The 20,321-nt window shown below is 39.6% G+C and overlaps 1 protein-coding gene across 2 annotated transcripts in view; it reads left to right on the top strand.

The window, feature by feature from the left end:
* The window catches only part of AIDA (axin interactor, dorsalization associated), a 38,610-nt gene extending 20,385 nt beyond the window's left edge, over positions 1-18,225 (top strand). The window contains exons 5-10 of one of the 2 annotated variants that reach the window (XM_040985724.1): positions 5,421-5,484; positions 5,714-5,820; positions 10,926-11,048; positions 12,468-12,590; positions 16,045-16,162; positions 16,303-18,225. In XM_040985724.1, the coding sequence (XP_040841658.1) occupies positions 5,421-5,484; positions 5,714-5,820; positions 10,926-11,048; positions 12,468-12,590; positions 16,045-16,162; positions 16,303-16,399 (632 nt within the window). In that variant the 3' untranslated portion in view covers positions 16,400-18,225. The remainder of the gene's footprint in view (positions 1-5,420; positions 5,485-5,713; positions 5,821-10,925; positions 11,049-12,467; positions 12,591-16,044; positions 16,163-16,302) is intronic. The other variant, XM_040985725.1, reaches the window with a different exon arrangement.
* Positions 18,226-20,321: the final 2,096 nt, after the last annotated feature.

Genomic DNA, 20,321 nt, shown 5'->3' with positions numbered 1-20,321 from the left:
GAAGGGTATCTGATTTCTGTTTGAGCTGGTAGAAGAATAAAAAATAGGACATTTGTTGTGACTGTGGTGGCTTTTCCACAATGGTTAGGTGATCGTATTTCATCTCTTCAGAACACTAAGAGTTATGATTAACCATGTCATTTTAATACTTTTGGTTACTTTATGTAATCCGGATCATGAACCTTTTGTTGCAAGAAATACAATTTTAAAATCAGAAACAGAAACAGCATTTCTTGCTTATTTGCAATGTGTAGAGCAACAGCAATCACATAAAATTTCTTAAATATTTTTTAAAATTGTATTTTTTTATTTGAAAGGTAGAGCTACAGAGAGAAGAGAGAGAGAAAAAAAAAAAAAAGATCTCCCATCCACTAGTTGACTCTCCAAGTCACCACAACAGCCAGAGTTGAGCTGATCTGAAGCCAGGAGCTTCTTTCAGAACTCCCACATGAGTGCAGGGACCATCTTCTGCTTTCCCAGGCCAAAAGCAGGGAGCTGAGTTGGAAATGGAGCAGCCAGGATATGAATCAGTGCCAATAGGGGATGCAGGTACCACAAAGGGAGAGTTAGCCTACCATTCCATGGCACCAACCCCAAAGCAAAGATTTTTAACTACCATATTTTTCACTAAAAGGGCATTAACATTGGTGTAGGTTTAGATTTTAGGGGAAAAAAAAATATGTATTTGAGAGAAAAAGAGAGATTGTACTCCCTTCTGCTGGTTTGTTCTGCAAGTGCCCAAAGTAACTGCTGCTGGACCAAAGCCAAAACCAAGACCTAGAACTCATTCCATATCTCTCACATGGATGGCAGGGACCAAACACATGAGCCATCGTTGCTGCCTCCCATTCCAACCTGCCTCAGACTATGTATTAGTAGGAACCTGGAGTTGGGATCAGGTACTTTATTCAGGTATTCTGGCATGGGACACAGGCATCGGTAAGTGCTAGATTGAATGTCCATCCTTGTAAGGTTGTTTGAGCTGTAATTTCACGTATCAGTCAGTGCACCCATTTAAAATGTATAATTCAGTGCTTTTTATTATACTCTTAGAGCTATGTGACCACCACCATGATTGATTTTAGGAATATTCATTACCCCACAAAGACACTCTTTAACCATTAACTGTCATTCATTTCTCCATGTCCTACCTCCTCCAGTTGCCAGCTCTATCACTGAGCAATTTACTTTCTGTCTAAGTTTACCTATTTTGGTCATTTTTGTAAATGAGATAACCATACAGTCTTCATGACTGGCTAAATAACAATTATTTAGAGAAAAGCTTAATGACAGCTGCAAAAAAGATTGTAACAATAGTTAGGTTGTCTTTTTTAGGTTATTGTTTTGAGAAAAATTGCAGGTTCAGTTTTTAAATTATAATTATGCTGTTTTCCATTAATTTTGTCTGTTTTTGTTTCCAAACAAAATTTAAGTCCTGTAATATTTATTATAAAAATTCTTGATGATTTCTCTGGTTGCCTCATAAGATTTTTAATTGATGATAGGTTACTGTCTTTAAAAGAAGCAGCTGTATGCTGAGCACTGGCTTAGCCCTCTCCACCTTGTTTTGCCGATTACTACATTGGTACTTGCCTGAGGCCTGATACTGCTTCAACATCTGGAACGTTTTAGGGTCTCGTAGGGCAGCCTGTGTTCTTTTACTGCACTCTGTTACTAATACCGTGTCACTAATGATGTCCATCCTAAACAGCATAGTTCTTCTGTTCATTATCCTGAGAGATCTTTGATGCATATGTTAAGCGAAGAGTGAGCTAAAATCTGCATCAGTCTTCTTTTTCAGATTTATTGTTATGTATTTGAAACGAGTGTTGGAGAGAGAAGGAGAAAGATCTTTCATTCACTTTCATGTACCCCAAATGGCCATGACAGGGCTAGGCCAGGTTGAACCCAAACTTGTTTTAATCTTCCCTGTGGGTTTCACAGGTCCAAGTACTTACACCATTTTCTGCTGCTTTCCCAGGCCTGTGTGCAGGGAGGTGGATGGGAAGTAGAACAGCTGAACTTAAACTGGTGCCATATGTGACGCTGGCATCACGGGCAGTGGTTAAACCTATTGTGACACAGTGCTGGCCCCGAATCAGTCTTATATTCCTCATTTCTTGTTGTTTTTGTTTCTGTTTTAAAGATGTGGGGCTGAGAATGTAAAGGAGTTATAGTATAGAAAGGGTTTCTTTAATTCCTTTAGTTGCATTTGAATTTACACTTTCATTTGAACTTCTTCCTGTTTTGAACTTAGAAAATCTTTAATTTGCTATTGCTTTTTAAAGGAACATAAATGTGTATACTGTATCAGTATAGTGTATACATTTATTCACGAATAAAGTATACACTTATAATGTACTATTTTAATCAGAGTCAGACATTTTGTACGAATTGGTATCTGACTTCATAAAGCCGGTTTGGTCGAACTTGCCCTCAGTCAAGCTCCTTTTAAGGAAAGTTAGTAAAAGTAACTTTCAGGATGTTGGACTTAGTTGGTTCCGTTTGCTAATATATTCTTCCTCCAAAGTTTTTTTTTTTTATATCTCTTGAAACTAAGATCTGACATTCATACTAAAACTAAATAAATTTTATTTAATTTTCAGTAAAAACAACTACTGCTTTCTTGAGCATATTTTCTCAGCCACCAGTCTGTAAAATTCACTTCTAGTAATAATACATCCTTCAAATCCTCAAAGAAATTTCACTTTTCTCTGAATTTTCTCTTCTGTCATAATTGACCTTTACTTCCTATCCTTGGATATTTCGTGTCCAGTGTCACCATCTGCTCTGCGTTATTGTTACTTAGCTTTCTTCCAGTCCTAAAAAGATTGCGAATAGCCTTTGCAGTTTATGCAGAGGCTAATTCAATGCTTTGTATATAGTATGAAATTGGAAAATTTTTGTTAAGTTGAATGTTTTTAGGGGATTTTCTTCCATAATTTAAATGACTTTTCAGATGGGACACGGTTGTTCTTTTTGCCTACCACAAAAATGAAATGAGTCAACCCCAAAAAGAGAACACATTTTGACATTTTTGTGTGTTGTTTTTAAAGTGTAAGCTTTGGAAAGGGCAGGTCCGTGCTCTGTGAGAAGGAAGTACTGCATTTGTACTCATGAGCCCATTGTCAGGAATCTGCCAGGAATGGCCCTCAGTCCCCTGTGGACTTTGCATTCATGAAAATACTTTATGGGCCCAGTGTGGTGGCCTAGTGACTAAAGTCCTTGACTTGTGTGTGTGGGGATTCCATCCAACTCCCTACTTGTGACCTGGGAAGGCAGTAGGTGACAGCCCAAAGCCTTAGGACCCTGCACCCTTTTGGGAGACCCAGAAGAAGTTCTTGGCCTCAGATTGGCTCAGTTCAGTCCATTGATACCACCCAGGGAGAGAACCAGCAGATGGAATATCTTTGTCTCTCCTTTCTGTATATGTGACTTTCCAATGAAAGTAAATAAATCTGAAACAAAAAAGAAAAAAGAAAACACCTTCTGAGAACTCTTCTATGTCTTCTGAAAATATCACTACTAATGTTCATGGAAGTAAAACTACTTTAAAAGCTTGTGGAGAGGCTTGTATGTGGCACTGTGGATTAAGACACCAACCTGCACACCATTTGTATGTGGTTGTCAGTCACAGCTGCCCCACTTGCAATACAACTCCTTACTAACATGCATGGGAAGCAGCAAAAGATGGCTCAAGTGCCACCCATGTTTGAGACATAGATGAGGTTCCAGGCGCCTTGCTTCAGCCTGTAGTCATTTGGGGAGTAAGCCAGCAGATGGAAGACCTATCTCCTTTTCTTTCAAATACTGAATTAATGTTTTTTTTTTTTTTAATGAAAAAAGGATCTCTTATGCCGTAGTTGGTTAAAAAGAAAGAAGCAGCAACTCACTGTAGTTACAGAGCTTGAAAATGGATCTTTTTTCTTCTAAAATTATTCACAGGACTCTATATGTACAAGCAAAATAGAGACTGTTAAAAGTGCCAAACAGATATTTCCTTTTCAAAGCTTTTATACCTCAGAAAGGAAAATGCAATTTAATTCTTTTGTTATAATACAAATAAAGGAGATGATTTTGGTAACTGATACGGTTTTCAACCTTTTTATTTGTAGTGTTTTGCAGATATTTTTTCAGGGTTGATTTTTTTTTTATTTTATTAAAATATGTTTTGTGGTCTGAATGACAAATTTTTGTCATCTGTTCTTTCTATCCAACAGATAGTAAGTGATCAATTGTTATAATTGATTATTGAGTTGAAATATTAACTGGTAATTGTTAATTGAATTAACAAATTTAGAACAGATCTTGTGATCTAAAAAAGAAAGTGTTTTTTAATGAGACCTGCAAAAGTAGGGTTCTAGCCATCTGGATAATAAAACTTGTGGAGGGAATGAATTGTCATATCATCATGCAAGCTAATATTTTTATGGTGCTTTTTTGATACATATGCATTAATTTTCTCATCAATTTCTGAAGGAAGTATTTCTGTTTTAGGATTGGGTTCAAATTGGTCTTGTGAATGTTCAAGTTCTTAGCATAATCGTAAGGCTAGGACTTGATTTCAAAGTTTCTAACTTTCCCATTCTGCCACATAACTTGCTCTTCAAACTTCAGTCATGTGATTCGCTTTAGTCCCTCAACAAGCCAAACCTTTGATTGTCGTTGCTCAGGTGTATTCTCTGATACCTGAAAAGCCCTTACCCTAGAGCTGCTGTGGGGAGTTCCTCTCATCCTAGGTCTTGGCTCAAATGTCTTCTAATGGTGTGCACACTGCATCTGTCCTTGCTCTTCCACTCAGTCCTGCCCCATTCGACCTACTGCATGTACTGTCGTCTGTTGATGTCCTTCATGACAATGAACACAACCATGTATTGTTGTGTTTATATGTTTGGCTTTCCCATTGTCTGCATACGTATGTAACCATGTAAGAATACATAGTTATTTATGTGCATATAATAAATTTTCCATTAAAGTGATATGAAAATAATTACCTTGCTGCTTCAAATCTTCCTTTTTTGGTGATGCTGAGAGGAAGTCTTCTCAGGACAAAGATGAAGGTGTGTTCATATACATCTGTCTCAAGGAACGTGGCGTATGTAGAGGTGTTCTCTTTCTTGGTACTGTGGATCTCACCTGGCACCTCATGCACATAAGAACCATTCTCTGATCCGTTTTCCATGAGGACTCTTGAGACTCTGGATTTGACTCTTCCCTAAAGATGAGACAAGTACTCTGAAAATACTAGAATGTGGAGTAAACTACTGGAAGCTTCATTTTTATAGAACAGTGATAGACAAATTCAGTACGGCTTTGGAATAATAGAACAGCTGGAGATTTTAAAGCATATGTTAATAGGCATAACAACATTAATTGGCCATTTAATATATAACTTTTTATTCTTTATCTCTTTATTCTAGTCTTAAAGAATATTCTTACATATAATAAAGAATTTCCATTTGATGTTCAGCCTATCCCATTAAGGTAAATTTTGAAGCATACATATTTGTTTTCTTATTTTACATCTGTTTTTCAAATATTTCAAGTGTTTCTTTTACATCCATTTTGATGTCATGGATATTATTGGTATTCCTGGGATAAACAGGGATATTATTACTGCCATGTCAGCATTCTTTACGTCAACATCTCACTGTGAGACTTTACTAATATTTAGTGTATTGGCTCACTGTCATTTCTATCCTTTTTCATGTAGAAGAATTTTGGCACCTGGTGAAGAAGAGAATTTGGAATTTGAAGAAGATGAAGAGGAGGGTGGTGCTGGAGCAGGATCTCCTGATTCTTACCCTGCTCGAGTTCCTGGTAGGTGTCTCTTCTTAAAAATAGGCATTGCTTGACTTAATCCAAGATCACAGTGTTTGCTAGTGGTGAGTAAAACCTCTTTTAGAGCCTGTGCAGTCCTTTAGGTAAACAATTTTCTTGGCTGTCCTACTTGCAGTAGCTTTTTAATAAGCATAGTATAAAGCTATCTAACTGGCTATGTCGGGGTCCTCAGATATCTAACTGGCTCATGTCCAGGGATTCAGTAGGCATCAAGGACTTAGCACAAAGTTGTATGCACAGCTGTGAGTTACCACACTGAGGAAACCCATGAACAAATTAGCAAAGGGAAAAGGCACGCCAGTGAAGACCAGGAGAAATCAAGTTCAAATCTCAAAGAATTCTAACTCAAGGGAATCACAAATATAAATGCAACTTGTCTTCTAGGGAAGTTCCTAAGAGATTCCATGGCCAGGGGTTTTCTTTGAGAATGAACCTGTTGGCATTGTCTGCCTAACATGCATTGACGTCCCAGACTCCAGAGGAAAGCAAGTGTTCAATATAGATCATATTGCTTGCACAGTTTAGGCACAGTGACCATTCCTATCAACGAGTGGTGGGAATCCCCAGATGCCACCAAAAGGCTTAGCTGCAAATGGGCCTAAGAGCATAGCATTCTCAGGCTTGTTGTGTGTTTTTCTATGTATTATCATAATTCTCTTGTTAGTTATTAGTCAAACTTTGAGGGTTAACACTGGAGCAGGAGAATGGATATGAGCAACTGCCTATTTCCTCCATCTTGTTTTCGGAAAACAAAGAATGTACTACAGGCTTATTTATGAAAGATCTCAGTGAAAGTTCTTACCTCTGCAAATAACCTAGACAAGCACCCTAGGTGACTGGCCTCTCCCGGTTACTGTTGTGTACTGCTATATTATTATGTTGTACATAGTTTTTATTTCTGGTAAGGTAATTCACTTCAGGAAGCATAGCAGTGTAGTATAATGTGATACATTTAAAATAGCCTCTAGAAACTTTATGATGTAAATGTAGTTTGTCATCTAGATCACTTTCTTCATAATTAGAGTAATATTCCAGTACTTTCAATAATATTAGGGGAGCGGGTATTAGGAATAAGAACAGTAGGGACTTGAGCCAACAGATACCTGAGCTTTTTAGTTTGGTCTCTGTCAAATCAGTAGTTCAGTGAACTCACTTTGTTACCTAAATCAGTCTGAACCTCTTTTGTTATAAAATGAGATAATGGTAGTGCCAAACTTATAAATTTACTGAGATTAAGTAAGGCCCTAAATATGAAGAGCCTAGCACTAATGTTCACATGCTAATGAATAAGGTGTGAAATGCTGATCTGGCTGACAAAAAGCAGTAAAAATAGGAGATAGCAATGTAGCATAGTAAGTAAAGTTGCTTGTGACGCCAGCATCCCAAAAGGCCACCAGTTTCTGTGTCAGCTGCTCCACTTCCACTCCAGCTCCCTGCTAATGGCCTACGAAAAGCAGTGGAAGGTGCTGTCTGGGCCTCTGTCACCCACATCAGAGACCTAGACGAAGCTCCTGACTTCCTCCTGGCCCAATACTAATTGTTGTGGCCATTTGTAGTGTGAACCAGTGAGTGGAAAACTCCTTCTCCCTCCTTCCCCACCGCTCTCTGCAACTCTGCATTTCAAGTAAACAAAAACAAAAAACCTGAAAATGACTTGACCAACTTTTTTATAAAAGAAAAAAAATTAATTATCTTGGCTTACCTTTTTTAGTATTAATTCCTTTTCAAATTTTAGAATTTCTATTAAGTATCTGGCTTAGGTCAATCTAGGAATTCATTTTTTTTTTTAAGACTTAGTTTTTTATTGAAAACTCAGATATACAGAGAGGAGGAGAGACAGAGAGAGCTTCCGTCCGATTCACTCAAGTGACCGCAATGGCCGGTGCTACGCTGATCCGAAGCCAGGAGCCAGGAACTTCCTCCAGGTCTCCCAAGTGGGTGCAGGGTCCCAAGGCTTTGGGCCGTCCTCGACTGCTTTCCCAGACCACAAGCAGGGAGCTAGATGGGAGGTGGAGCTGCCCGCTGGGATTAGAACCGGTGCCCATATGGGACCCCTAAGTGTTCAAGGCAAGGACTTTAGCCACTAGACCTCCATGCTGGGCCCGGAATTAACTTTTCTAAAGTTATATTTGATGGTGTTCATTGAAATAGCAATTACAAATTTATGAGCTGTTATTTTTATAGCTTCAAAATTTATTGCAAATATTGAATAGTAAAGTTGTTATAAAAAAATAAGTCAAAACATTATGAATGAAACAGATAGCTAAGAGATAGTTTTAAAAGACACAGGCCTTCTTTTCTTTTAAGATTTATGATACTTGAAAATAAGAAAGGGAGAGACAAAGGCACCTGAGGAGAACGCAGGGCGTGAGCTCTCCTGTGTGCTTCTCTGTTTCTCTTCCTTAAAATTTACATATATATGTATATTTAGATGGCAGACTGAATTGGTAATACTAAATGCATGAATTTAGTTACAAATATGATAAATCTGTAACAACGAACACTAGTGCAATGTGCACACAGCTACACAGAAATGCGTAGTAGTGCTTAGCCTGTATTTTTGACCTGTGATTTTAAATCTGTCCTAAAAATGTGGAAAAGAAATTATTCTCCTTGTTTAATTTTCAAAGCAGCAAGGCAGTGTAAGGACCAGTTCATCTCACTGAAGTCCCACTGCCTGTGACAACATCTGTACAATATCATATAAATATAAAGCAAATCAATTTGCTTAAAGCCTTGTCACAGTGTTTACAAAAGGCATAATCCTTGGTACTTTTCTGAGAAGGCATGCCTCTGTAATGTTCTGACCTAAGTAATTGCCCATTGCTATTTTGGGGGTAGTTACTGTCATACTATTGCCCATTTTTTGCTTTAAAAAAACTTCATTTTGTTACAATGTGTGATACAAACATTTTAAAAGAAAAGATAGTAAGAGAAGAGATTGTCTTCCTCTTCTACATGGGAAAACAATGTCTTACAAGATTCCACTGGCGTCACTTTGCGCAGAAGCCAGAACCTGATCCCTGGACTGGTGTTCCTTGACAATCCTGGTCCTTAGGGCTCCATTGCCCCTGCCTCTTTAGCCATACCAAGAGGACCATTCCACGTGACAGGAGCTGAGTCTGTGCTAGGAACTTCATTTCTGTCAGTATCCTTTTGGAGCAGAGAAGTTGCAGATGAGGGACAAGGCTGCAGGTGCTCCTCCACAGGAGGGAGAGTGGCTTTCGCTGGCTGCTGGTGGTCGGCTGTGACACACACGGCCCCACAGGGGGACGCCTCCCTTACCCAAGCCCCTCTCTGCACACTGCTGATGGCTGTGACATCTGCTAAGAGCCTGCCTTGTTGCTAGGTGAGACAGTTATTACGGTCCTTGAAGCATTCTTGATTGAACAGGTCTTTGTTTAACAAACGTAGCCACTCAGACACTCTTTTGGAGGAAACTTTATTGAGATCCTGGAAGAGTGTGACTATGGATCTTTTCATGGAAAAGCTCAGAAAAACCTATGCTACTGCATTTTTCATAAAGTCTCAAAATTGTTGACTCATCCTAAACAATCTATCCAAACTCCATTACCTAGAGGTAGGTGTCTGTAAGTGAATCAGGCAGACACAGTGGCATAGGTCTTAGGTCATATATATATATATTGATTATTTAAAAAAAAAAGATTTATCTTAGTGTATGTGCTGCCAAATGGAGAGAGTGGAGACAGAAATCGTCCTCTACTGGCACACTCACCAAATGGCTGCAACAGATGGTCTGCCAAGCTGAAGCTGAGAGTCAGGAGCTACATTTGGGTCTCCACCTTGGTGGCAGAAACCTAAGCACAGGAGTTGAACTGACAGTCCATATGAAATTCCTGGCATTTCAAGAAACAGCTTAACTCTCTGCATCACAATGTCAGCTCCTTTAATTTTTTTGGGTGGGGAGTGCGGGCATAGGGCAAGACTGTGTATGTAGAGGCTTATCATCCCTAACCCATTAAAATCAGTTCACGCAATAGTGGAATAATGCCTTTATTCTTTCCTGTTCCTGCATTTTTTTGTATTGTCTAGTCTTCTAATTGTTTTTTTAAAACTCCAGGATAAAAACGTAGCACATTTTTAAAACTGTTTTTTCAACTTTATTAAATTTACATTGCCTGTTATAAAATTCACCTACTATAAGTATATGACCCAGCGACTTTTGATAAATTTTTATAGAGTTGTGCAGCTGTGACATTAATTTAAGCTTAGAGCATTTCTGTAACCTCCCAAAATCCCTTCTAAGACTGGTTGCGGTCAGTCAAGCGGAATGTACTTATGAGTGCAAGAAGTTCATTGAGTCCTGTCTGTGCCTGAGGTACTTCAGTCATTAACATCAGGAGAAGACATTGTGAACTGGAGACGGTGGAGCAGTGTGTTTGCAGTGTGTGTAGTTTGGGGTGTGTAGACAGCACAGGATTACTGTCAGCTACTGGGTTGTTCAGTTTTCAAAAGTTGAATTGCTGTGTGGAACAGATCTTAACTATATAACTTGTTTTATGTTGCATATTCAGTAGTACTGATTTCTGAGAGAATCATATAGAATGAGGAATAGAGAAGGAAAATTAGACTAACATTCAATTATATACATAAATATTCAATTATACATTATCTTGTCAGTATTTTATCAGATAGTAAAGGATTTGTAAGTTGTGGTATTTGATTTCTCAAACTTTGCTATGATTTGACAAATTATTTAAAAATCTTTTTCTTGTTTCCATTCTGCCACTTGAGATGTAAAATACATTCTCTATATGAGTACATATGAAGCATTTTATTATGTGATTTACAACTCAGCTTCCTAGAGTGACTTTAATTTTAGCAAAATAAATTTTTGATAATGAACATGAGACACAGAGGTACAGACTTAACTATAATTATTGGAAAAGAATAATAGCAAATGTTTGAGAATTGTGGAAACCAAGAATTTGTAACACCTGGCTAGTTACTACGCCAGTTAAAAGCAGGCTATTAAGAACAAGACTATTTCCTTTCTGTCTTTAAGATATTCCATTGAAATTATTGGTAGAGCTAACCTTTATTGCCATTTCTCTGTTTACCAGGTACTTTATTACCGAGGTTGCCCTCAGAACCAGGAATGACGTTACTCACAATCAGAATTGAGAAGATTGGTCTGAAAGATGCTGGGCAGTGCATTGATCCCTATATTACAGTTAGTGTAAAGGGTAAATAATTGCAAATACGTTTACTTCCCTCTGGTGAATTTTATAATGGTGCCTCTCTTTAGGGGCAGTTAAAACCTCTTAACAGTTAGTTATTTGAGAGGCATAGAGACAGAGGGAGAGACATCCCACCCACTATTCACATCCCACATACCCTAAATCACTGGGACTAAGTTGAGCCAAAGCTGGGAGCCAGAAGCTCAATCTAGGCCTCTTATGGATAGCAGGGACCCAAGACTTTAAGCTGTTGCTGCTGCTTTGCAGCATTGTCTTAGCAGGAATCTGGACCTTGGGCCAATGTACTACACTTGGTCTTAGCCAAATGCCTAGAGGCGATGAGCCCAGGTACTACAGTGTGATATGACACAGAGCCATCTTTACTGTTGGGCAAATAGGCCACCCTAGGACAGCATTTTCTTGTGGGTGAGCTCTTCTTACATCTGTGATAAGTTACTTTAATTTATTCTGTTGGGAAGCCAAATTCCTGGAAGAGATGGACACATCCTCCACTCAACAGTTTTAAGAGATTTACTAAAAAATCTTCCTGTTTGTAACTTATACTCACTTTTGTTTTTTCTTTTTAAAGATTTCATTTATTTGAAAGGCAAAATAAGAGGGTGGGGGAGATTCAGATCTTCTATCCACTGGTTCACTCCCCAAATGATCAGAATAGCCAGAGCTGTGCCATGCCAGAGCCAGAAGCCTGGCTTCCATCTAGGTGTCCCATGGTAGCAGCGGGAGACCAAGCTCTGGGGCCGTGTTCTGCTTTCCCACATACGTAAGGAGGGAACTAGATCGGAGTTCACCATAGTTGCTTCAGTCAGTATTGGATACCAGCATCACAGGCATCACTTTAATGTGCTGCACCACAATGCCCGCCCCTCACTTTCGCTTTTGAATTTGTCTTCAGATCTATCATTGTGTTTTTTTGGATTCCATCCATGGTGTTGGCTGATAACACACACACAGTCTTAAACAGCAGACACAGACTCCAGGATACAATTAACAAACTTTCCCTCCCCTGACACAGGTGTGTCCCATTGTGCAATATAGTATTTACATTGCAGATTTTTAATGCACACAAAAACATAGCAGCCTATTCCTCAAGGAAAATAAAATTCTTTTCTGTCAGCTCTTGAGATCAGATTCTGCCTTCTGCCAGATTTCAGTTGTACCTGGTCCTGTAAGAACCTCCCCTCTCTGCGCAGGTCCCATGTACCCTGCCCAGCTTCCCCTGTGTGCCCCTAAGCACACCACAGCTCTTCAGTGCCTGCCTCTGCAGATGGGGATTTCATCAACAGATCTTCTCTTAGCTCTCTCCCGGGCCCTTTAGGAAATACAACATTTGCAGTTTGTTTGCAGTTTTGGGCCTGTGTGTTTGAATGTGTTTAAGCCGGAATCTCTTTCTTCTCCCCTCTCTAGATCTAAATGGGATAGATTTAACTCCTGTGCAAGATACTCCAGTGGCTTCAAGAAAAGAAGATACATATGTTCACTTTAATGTGGACATTGAGCTCCAGAAGCATGTTGAAAAATTAACCAAAGGTTTGTGAAGATAAATAACTGGCTGCTTATGAACCAGCTCCTTGTTTCCTTCATGTTTGCATGTGCAGGGACATAACATTTTAAGCATTTCTGGCAAAAGCAAATTCATGGAATATTTCTTGATAAAACATACAATTTAAAAACATATAAGGCAATCAGGAATTACATTATCTAGCCGTATAACATTGTTACACAGTAAAATGTTTTTAATGCTAAACTGGATTTCATCTTTAAGGAGGAACAGAGGCTTTGTCATCCTGAAGAGCTGGGCATGCAGGGGCTCCCAAGGCTCCCTGCTGACCCAGTCTGTATGTTGAAGACTCAGCTTTCTGTTCAGTTGACTATACCGCTTAGAAAGGTACCCTGACTTGCACTCAGTTGTCAGGAAGATAGCAAAGGACTAAAACGAGTTGTTAGAATAGTGGAGTTGCACTCCTGAGTTGAGCCATTTTTAGGATTATCTGCTGCTCTGTGAGTCTGCCCAGTAGGAATGTCCCATTCCACAAAAAGCCAGCTGCAGAGGCCATGGACCACCTGACATTCAGTTATGGTTTCTGGAGATGTCATACTTCCCAGGAAGCTTGTTCATATGTACAGGAGCCTTTTGAAATCATTGCCTCAGCCTCTAGAATACTGAATTTATTTTACGTGTCTGCCTCCTCCACCAGCCACTCAAAGTCTTACTTTTCTTTGCTTCTGTGGGAGCAGGGCTTCTCAGATGGCAGCTCCAGAGTGCAGTACCTGGAACCATGTTAGATACCAATGCTAAGATCCCAGCCTAGACCTGAATCAGAAAGGGAGAGGTGGGCCTTGGTAGTCAGAACTGTTCTTGGTGTTTCTGATAAGCACCAAAGCTCAAGAGTTGCTGTTTTAGGAACAGTATGCAAATAGGAGCTGCTTGGTTATGTTGGAGAAATCTCAGTATGACATATGCCTTCTGAATAAAAATACTAGTAGTATTTTTCCATTTACTTTTTCCCATTGCTGTGAGAAATGTTTCTGATGTGAAAGGGAGAAAATGGGGTTTTTGTGGGCTGACTTTTCTGTTACATTCTGTTCCTTCTTAACTACTTAGATGTACTATAGGGGTTGGTGCAGTACAAGCTGCCTGCAGTGCCAGCATTTCATATGGGTGCATGGTTCTAGTCCCAGCTACTTTACTTCTGATGCAGCACATGGCCTAGGAGAACAGTGAAGGATGGCCCAAAACCTTGGACCCCTGAACCCATCTGGGAGATCTGGAAGAAGCTCCTGGCTCCTGGCTTCAGACAGACCAGTCCAGTCCTGGCCATTGCAGCTATTTGAGGAGTGAACCAGATGATGGGAGATCTCTGTCTCTCCCCCTCTTGGTAACTCTGGCTTCCAAGTAAAAGAAATAAAATTTTTTTTTAAAGATTTATTCTTATTTTTATTGGAAAGGCAGATATACAGAGAGGAGAGACAGAGAGGAAGATCTTCCGTCTGATGACTCACTCCCCAAGTGAGCCTCAACGGCCGATGCTATGCCGGTCCGAAGCCAGGAGCCTCTTCCCGGTATCCGACACGGGTGCAGGGTCCCAAGGCTTTGGGCTGTCCTTGACTGCCTTCCCGGGCTACAGGCAGGGAGCTGGAAGGGAAGCAGGGCTGCTGGGATAGAACCGGCGCCCATATGGGATCCCGGGCATGCAAGGCGAGGACCTTAACCACTTGCGCCACCGCGCCGGGCCCAAAAAATAAAATTTTTAAAAAGAATTGTACTATATTCAAGATTTGAATATTCACCATCCCTGCCTTTAAACTTAGTTACGTGGTTTTAAGTGATACTAACGATAATGAAGACTTTTTGGTTTTCAAGCATTTCAGTTTTTCAATTAATCTTCCTAAAATAGTCTCACCTTTAAAAATATATGTATATATATTTATTTTAAAGGCAAAGTTAGGGAGCGATAGAGAAAAAGATCTTCCATCCACTGGTTCAGTCCTCAGTTAGCTGCCATGGCCAGAGCTGAGCCAGGCCAGAGCCAGGAATGAAGAGCTTCTTCCAGGTCTCCCACATAGATGCAGGGCCCCAAGGGCTGGGAGCTGCTTCACAAGCAGATGAGTAGGAACCTAGGACAGAGGTAGAGCAACCAGGACTTGAGCTGCTGGTACAAAAGTAGCACCAGCCACTAACTTTTCTCTTGTAAATATAATTTATAGGGCTACACAAACCAAGGAGACAGGAAATCCATGATTTACTGATGATGCAGATGAATAAAAATTCAGCTTCCTCAAAAGGAAGGAAACATGCTTGGACTTTTGAAACACCTTTATTTTCACATGTGTTTAGACATCATACACGGTTATGCTGAAAAATGGTTTTCATAGCTGAGAGGTCTAAGAAATGTGATCTATTGTCTTAAAATCTCTGAGGGTTTTAAATGAACAGAGACTTCTGTAGGAGGGAGAAGAGAAGCCCCACCTCTCCTGTGGATGGGCAAGTCACCCACCTAGGGGCGAGAGGTGGCCCTCCCTGTGACGTCTCCGGGTGTGCCGGGTAGAGACTAACCGGGCCCCTCTCCCTCACCCACCTGCCATTGTCTCTTGCGGGAATGGTTCTTCTTCCCTTCTTGGCCAGGTGAGGTGCTAGGCTGTACTGCATTTCGGGATGTTGAGCTTCTCATCACTTCAGAGTTTTGTCACCACTCAAAAGCATTAGAGACATGAAGATTATCTTTAAAGGCTAAGATCCAGCAGCTTTCTGGAAAGTGTAAGGTATTAACAAGTAGCCAGTTAAACGCGAGACCCTGACTTCCATCAGTTTCTGTGCCTTCTTCAGAAACTGTTCTTGGCACACTGCGGATGAGGTTGTCTACTTCCAGCTTTTTTCCTTTGGGGACCTAGAACTGCTCTGAATTCTTTGTTATCACTAGCTCACTGCAAAGTGGAATATTCTTGCCCTAGAGTCCCTTTCCTTCCATAGTATGCTTTACACACTTGCAAAAAGCATTAGGAAACCCTTACCACTTTACAACTGAACTAGCATCTGACTAATGTTTGAACTCTGTAACATCCCCCAAATCGACTTTATTTCAGGGGGAAGAAAAGTGACTCAGACCTGAATTGTTTTAGGAACTGTTAGAAAAATGTCTTTTCCATTTAATGAGGTTTTACGGGTATTACTGCTAACACTGAAGTGTCTTGCGGTATTTAATATTTTATATTCTTCTGTGGTTTACATACATTCTTGGGTCAGTATAGATCAGGGAGTATTTGTGTACTGTGTGAGTGATGTGGAGAAAGGGCACACTACTCAGTTTGGAGTAACAGGCATGTGTCACTATCAGTGTCTGCTTGACCCAGGTTACGCTGTGTACTTAGGCAAACTGTGGTTTGTTGATAATGCTCCAGGTGACCAATAAAAAGCTTACTTACACATAAGAAATGTGTGGTCTTTGCTTCTGTGGTCTCTTATATTTTCTTTCAATTGCTGTAGGTGCAGCTATCTTCTTTGAATTCAAGCACTACAAGCCCAAAAAAAGGTTTACCAGCACCAAGTGCTTTGCTTTCATGGAGATGGATGAAATTAAACCTGGGCCAATTGTGATAGAACTGTAAGTGATGTGCATATAGTATCTACTCATTTAACGATAACTAGTACGTCTTTCTTCTTAGAGCATGAATCCAGGTGTAACCTTAGACTAGATCAGTCATCAGCATATTTTAAATAATGGTCTTTCCATTGTGGTTACAGATACAAGAAACCCACTGACTTTAAAAGAAAGAAATTACAATTATTGACCAAGAAACCACTTTATCTTCATCTACATCAGACTTTGCACAAGGAATGATGCTGACATGAATAACCTGGAATTTCTGTGGATTTTGCCACTTGTTAGAAACCATCACAGCTCTGTGTAGCATGTTCATCCTTCAGAAATCAGAAAGCAAGCCGTACCTGTGCCCACGACCCAGAGTCCACTGCAAAGATGCACCACAAGATTCAGTCTAGCACATCACTGACGTAAAAAGACTCCTTTGGATACAGGTGTATTGCAGATTTTAAACCATATTTTTACTTTTCTATTAATTATGCAATTAATAATATGTTTTGTAAGTTACCACTACTTCTGCCCTGCTTCGTGGAAATATACTGTTGTGGGTAGGTTTGCTTATCTTCAGACTTAATACAGCAATAAGAATGTGCAAGAGTTTACACATCTGTTCACTGTTGCTCCAATATGCTCTAACTTAGGTTGAGTTAATTTCAAACTTTGGGTTGAGGTGGGTCGAATAACATGAAACTGCGTTGAGGGCAAGTGGACCAGTTACACTGAGGTGGTCTGGAGATGACAGGCTTGCTCCTGCGAGGTAGCCTGTCTTCACTCTGGTCTGATCGCTTAGAAGCAGTGTGCCTTGGCCAGATCGGCATCCCTTGGCTGTGAGTTTTTCCAGATGACCAGGTTGTTATTCTGAAAGTGAGCATACTTTTAATCATGTTGATTAGCTGTTCTTCTGCGTCACATTGTTACTCTTTCTGATAACTCCAGGGTCAACATTGGAACCATCTCAGAAATACAAATTTTTACATAGGTTTACAATGTCTTCCAAATCATGTAATCTAAAATAAGTCAGTTGCTAACATGATATTACAGGAACAACTGCTGTTTTTTCTGAAAACTGATTGTAAAACCTTAAAACCTGCATACCTCCTACAGTGATGAGTATGCAAAATCTGGAAAGATATTCTATTTTTTTTAAATATAGCTAGATAGGATTGCCATTTGTTTCCTATTTAGATATACTGAATGTTGAAATTCATCCATATGAGAATATGTAGGTCATTGGCTTGTTGTAATTTGCCTATTTACATTACTGTTGACTTCACAGGGCATAAATAAAACTTTCATAGTACACATGAGGTGGCTATTTGATATACAGAACATTAAAATTTGTGGTGAGCGTTCTGTGGGTTAGATGTAGAACCTGCATACTCTAACATTCACTATTTTAATAAACAATGCATGAGGGGAATGCAATTTCAGTACTTGGCCTATTTTTAAACTAGTATAATAACCCTAGTCATGCCAGTATGTTTGCTTTTTGAAATAAGTAATCATAATTAGTTGTTTTAGCCCTTGTACTTCAAGAAATCTACTCTTTACTTGCAGTTGTCTGTTAGGTCAGTTCTGTTTATTAGTTTGATGTTAATAAAAACTATATGAACCTCAAAGAATTCTCAGCCAAATTCAGTTGTGTGTCTTCTATTGATTGGATTAATTCTAGATTCTAGAGTGATTCAGTACACAGTAGCTCTAACAGGATGAAGAATTTGCCTTAAGGAATTCCTTTTGTCCAATCTCCACACTATAAGCTCCTCAAGGACCAGCAGGAGCCAGGTTTCCTCTGTGGCACGCACAGTTCCCAGGTGCTTGGCAGCACGCTGTACCCTGTAGAGAACTCAGTACAGGTTTAGTGTTGTCAACCAGCCTTAAAATAATTCCTTTAAATCCTATTAAAATGTAGCCAAATGAATGTTTTCTTTTCCTCATGACCATAAGATATGTAATCAATGTGGTAATTATTTATATGTAAAGAAACATCTGCTGTCCTTCACTTAAGTATGGTTTATGAACTACAAATGCCTTTCATCACTTATTAAAGAAGCTTACACTGACCATGTGTGAGTGGTTTAGCTTTGATTCAGACCTGAATGAAATGATAAGGAGTGACTGTCTCGGAGCAGCTGGCACAGAATGCTCCACATCCCAGATTGTTTGCTTTCCAATCAGCCATTTCTAACAGTCGCCACAACTGTGATAGAAATGGTTTTACATTGAAATACTGCTGCATCATAAATGAGACAGTTTTAACAACTAAACCAGAAACAGTTAACTGGAGATGATCTGAAATAGCTGTAACTTTGCAGATGGCCAAGTCTGACTTAACTGAGGATTGGTGTTCCCTGTGCCATGTGTACATTAACAGCTTGCTTAGCCTTGAGCCTTCCTATGGAGGTGGTGCTGCATGGTGAAGGAGACAGCCGGGGACTGACTCAGAACTGCTCAGGTAGGCCACATCGCAATCTCTTTCTAGCTTACTTATTTTTTAAATGAAATGAGACAGAATTAATTAACAGGTGTTAGAGGAAAGAAATGGTCTAATTTTGAGTGAAACAATAGAATTTATCTTGCCTGCTTGGTTATCTTCCTGGCATACATAATCCACATGTAAAGGCCATTTAAAACTAGAAGCTATTAACAGCATTAGTTTGCATCCTAAAGAAATAATGATATATATTCCGAAGTTGTCTTTGTGACTGGATCTTCATTTATCAGGGTTGGGCACTTTGCTTCTGCCAAGGATCCTTTGGGTATTTCTGTTATTTGCAGACCATGCAAGTTATCAACTTAAAAATCATGCTGCTCTAGGTTTACTCAATTTTGAGTCCTACCTGTAGCTGTCTTAAGGCCAGACCAAATGGACTTGGAGGCTTTATGCTGCCTGTGGCCACAAGTCCCCACATCTGATCAACATCATTAGAAATGACCCCTGCTTTTTCTGTGGAACTTTCATCTTGGATTTAACTTTTTGTATTGCTACTATAGGGGAAGACATGTAGATTTAATACTTTCCCTAGAGAACTTATTCCCTAGGAAATTTGAAAGATTTTCTTTCTTTCAAAGGTTCTTAGCTTTCAAATTACTGTTTTCAGTAGTGTAGGATAAAGAGATGATCTGTTTCACATTGAAGCTTTTGCACCATTTTAGAGTAGTGGTAAAATTTCAAAATAGGGGTGATGCTCCAAGTACAAGAACAGTCTAACAGTACGCAACAGCCTCTGGCTTTGTTTACTACTCTTAAACTTGAAATGTGCCATCAAAATTCAAATCGGGGGCCGGCATTGTGACACAGAAGGTTAAGCTGCAATCTGCGATGCCACATCCCATATGAGTCCCAACTGCACCACTTCCAGTCCAGCCCTCAGCTAATGTGCCTGGGAAAGCAGAGGAGGAAGATGGCCCGCGTGCTGCAAGAAGCTCCTGGCTCTGGTCCAGTTCAGTCCAGGCCAGCCCAGTCTCTGTGGCTTTCAGGGAATGAACCAACAGATTAAAGATCTCTTTCCCACTTTGTTTCCGAAACTCTGCCTTTCATATAAATAAGTTTTTATTTTTTTTTAATTGAAAGTCCATAATGTCACTAAAGAGTTAGTTCTTAGAAATATTTTTAAAGGTACAACATAGTAATGAGTATAAGAGTACGGTGTAATTCCAGATTCTTAGGTGCATTTGTTTTTAAATAAAGTACTAGTGGGCAAACATGATTTTGCAGCAGTATGGTTGCTGACCCAGAGCATTCTACAACCTGTGTAGTTCCAAATCATTCTTTATCATTGTATTATACACTTCTGATTTTTCTTTCACATTCCTTGAAAGTCAGTAGCAAGGCATAGGAAAGATACAAGCTGTACATTTTTGAAAAAGCAGTTTCCTTATCTTATGGGCACATATATCATTTTCTTTGTGTTATGAATCTTTAAAAGAATGGTAAAAACAGAACATAAAGCAAATCTTCACTATTAATGTAAATTCATACTCAAAAAACATTTTCCAGTGGGCAATAAGAAAGTAAACAAATGCTGTACAGGTGGCACCAGTAATTTCATTGCCATAAAATGTAGAAATGACTTGTGAGCTTACAGATGACTCAGGCTGGGCCTCCTAGAGCGTGGGCTGCTACTCAGCTACAGCTGTGGGAGCCCAGGTTTACATG

Source organism: Ochotona curzoniae, unplaced genomic scaffold, assembly GCF_017591425.1.
Source record: "Ochotona curzoniae isolate NIBS_2020 unplaced genomic scaffold, NIBS_Ocur_1.0 contig_430, whole genome shotgun sequence".
NCBI classification, from domain to species: domain Eukaryota; kingdom Metazoa; phylum Chordata; class Mammalia; order Lagomorpha; family Ochotonidae; genus Ochotona; species Ochotona curzoniae.
The sequence above is the reverse complement of the archived record's forward strand: the minus strand, read 5'-3'. Positions and strand labels throughout refer to the sequence as shown.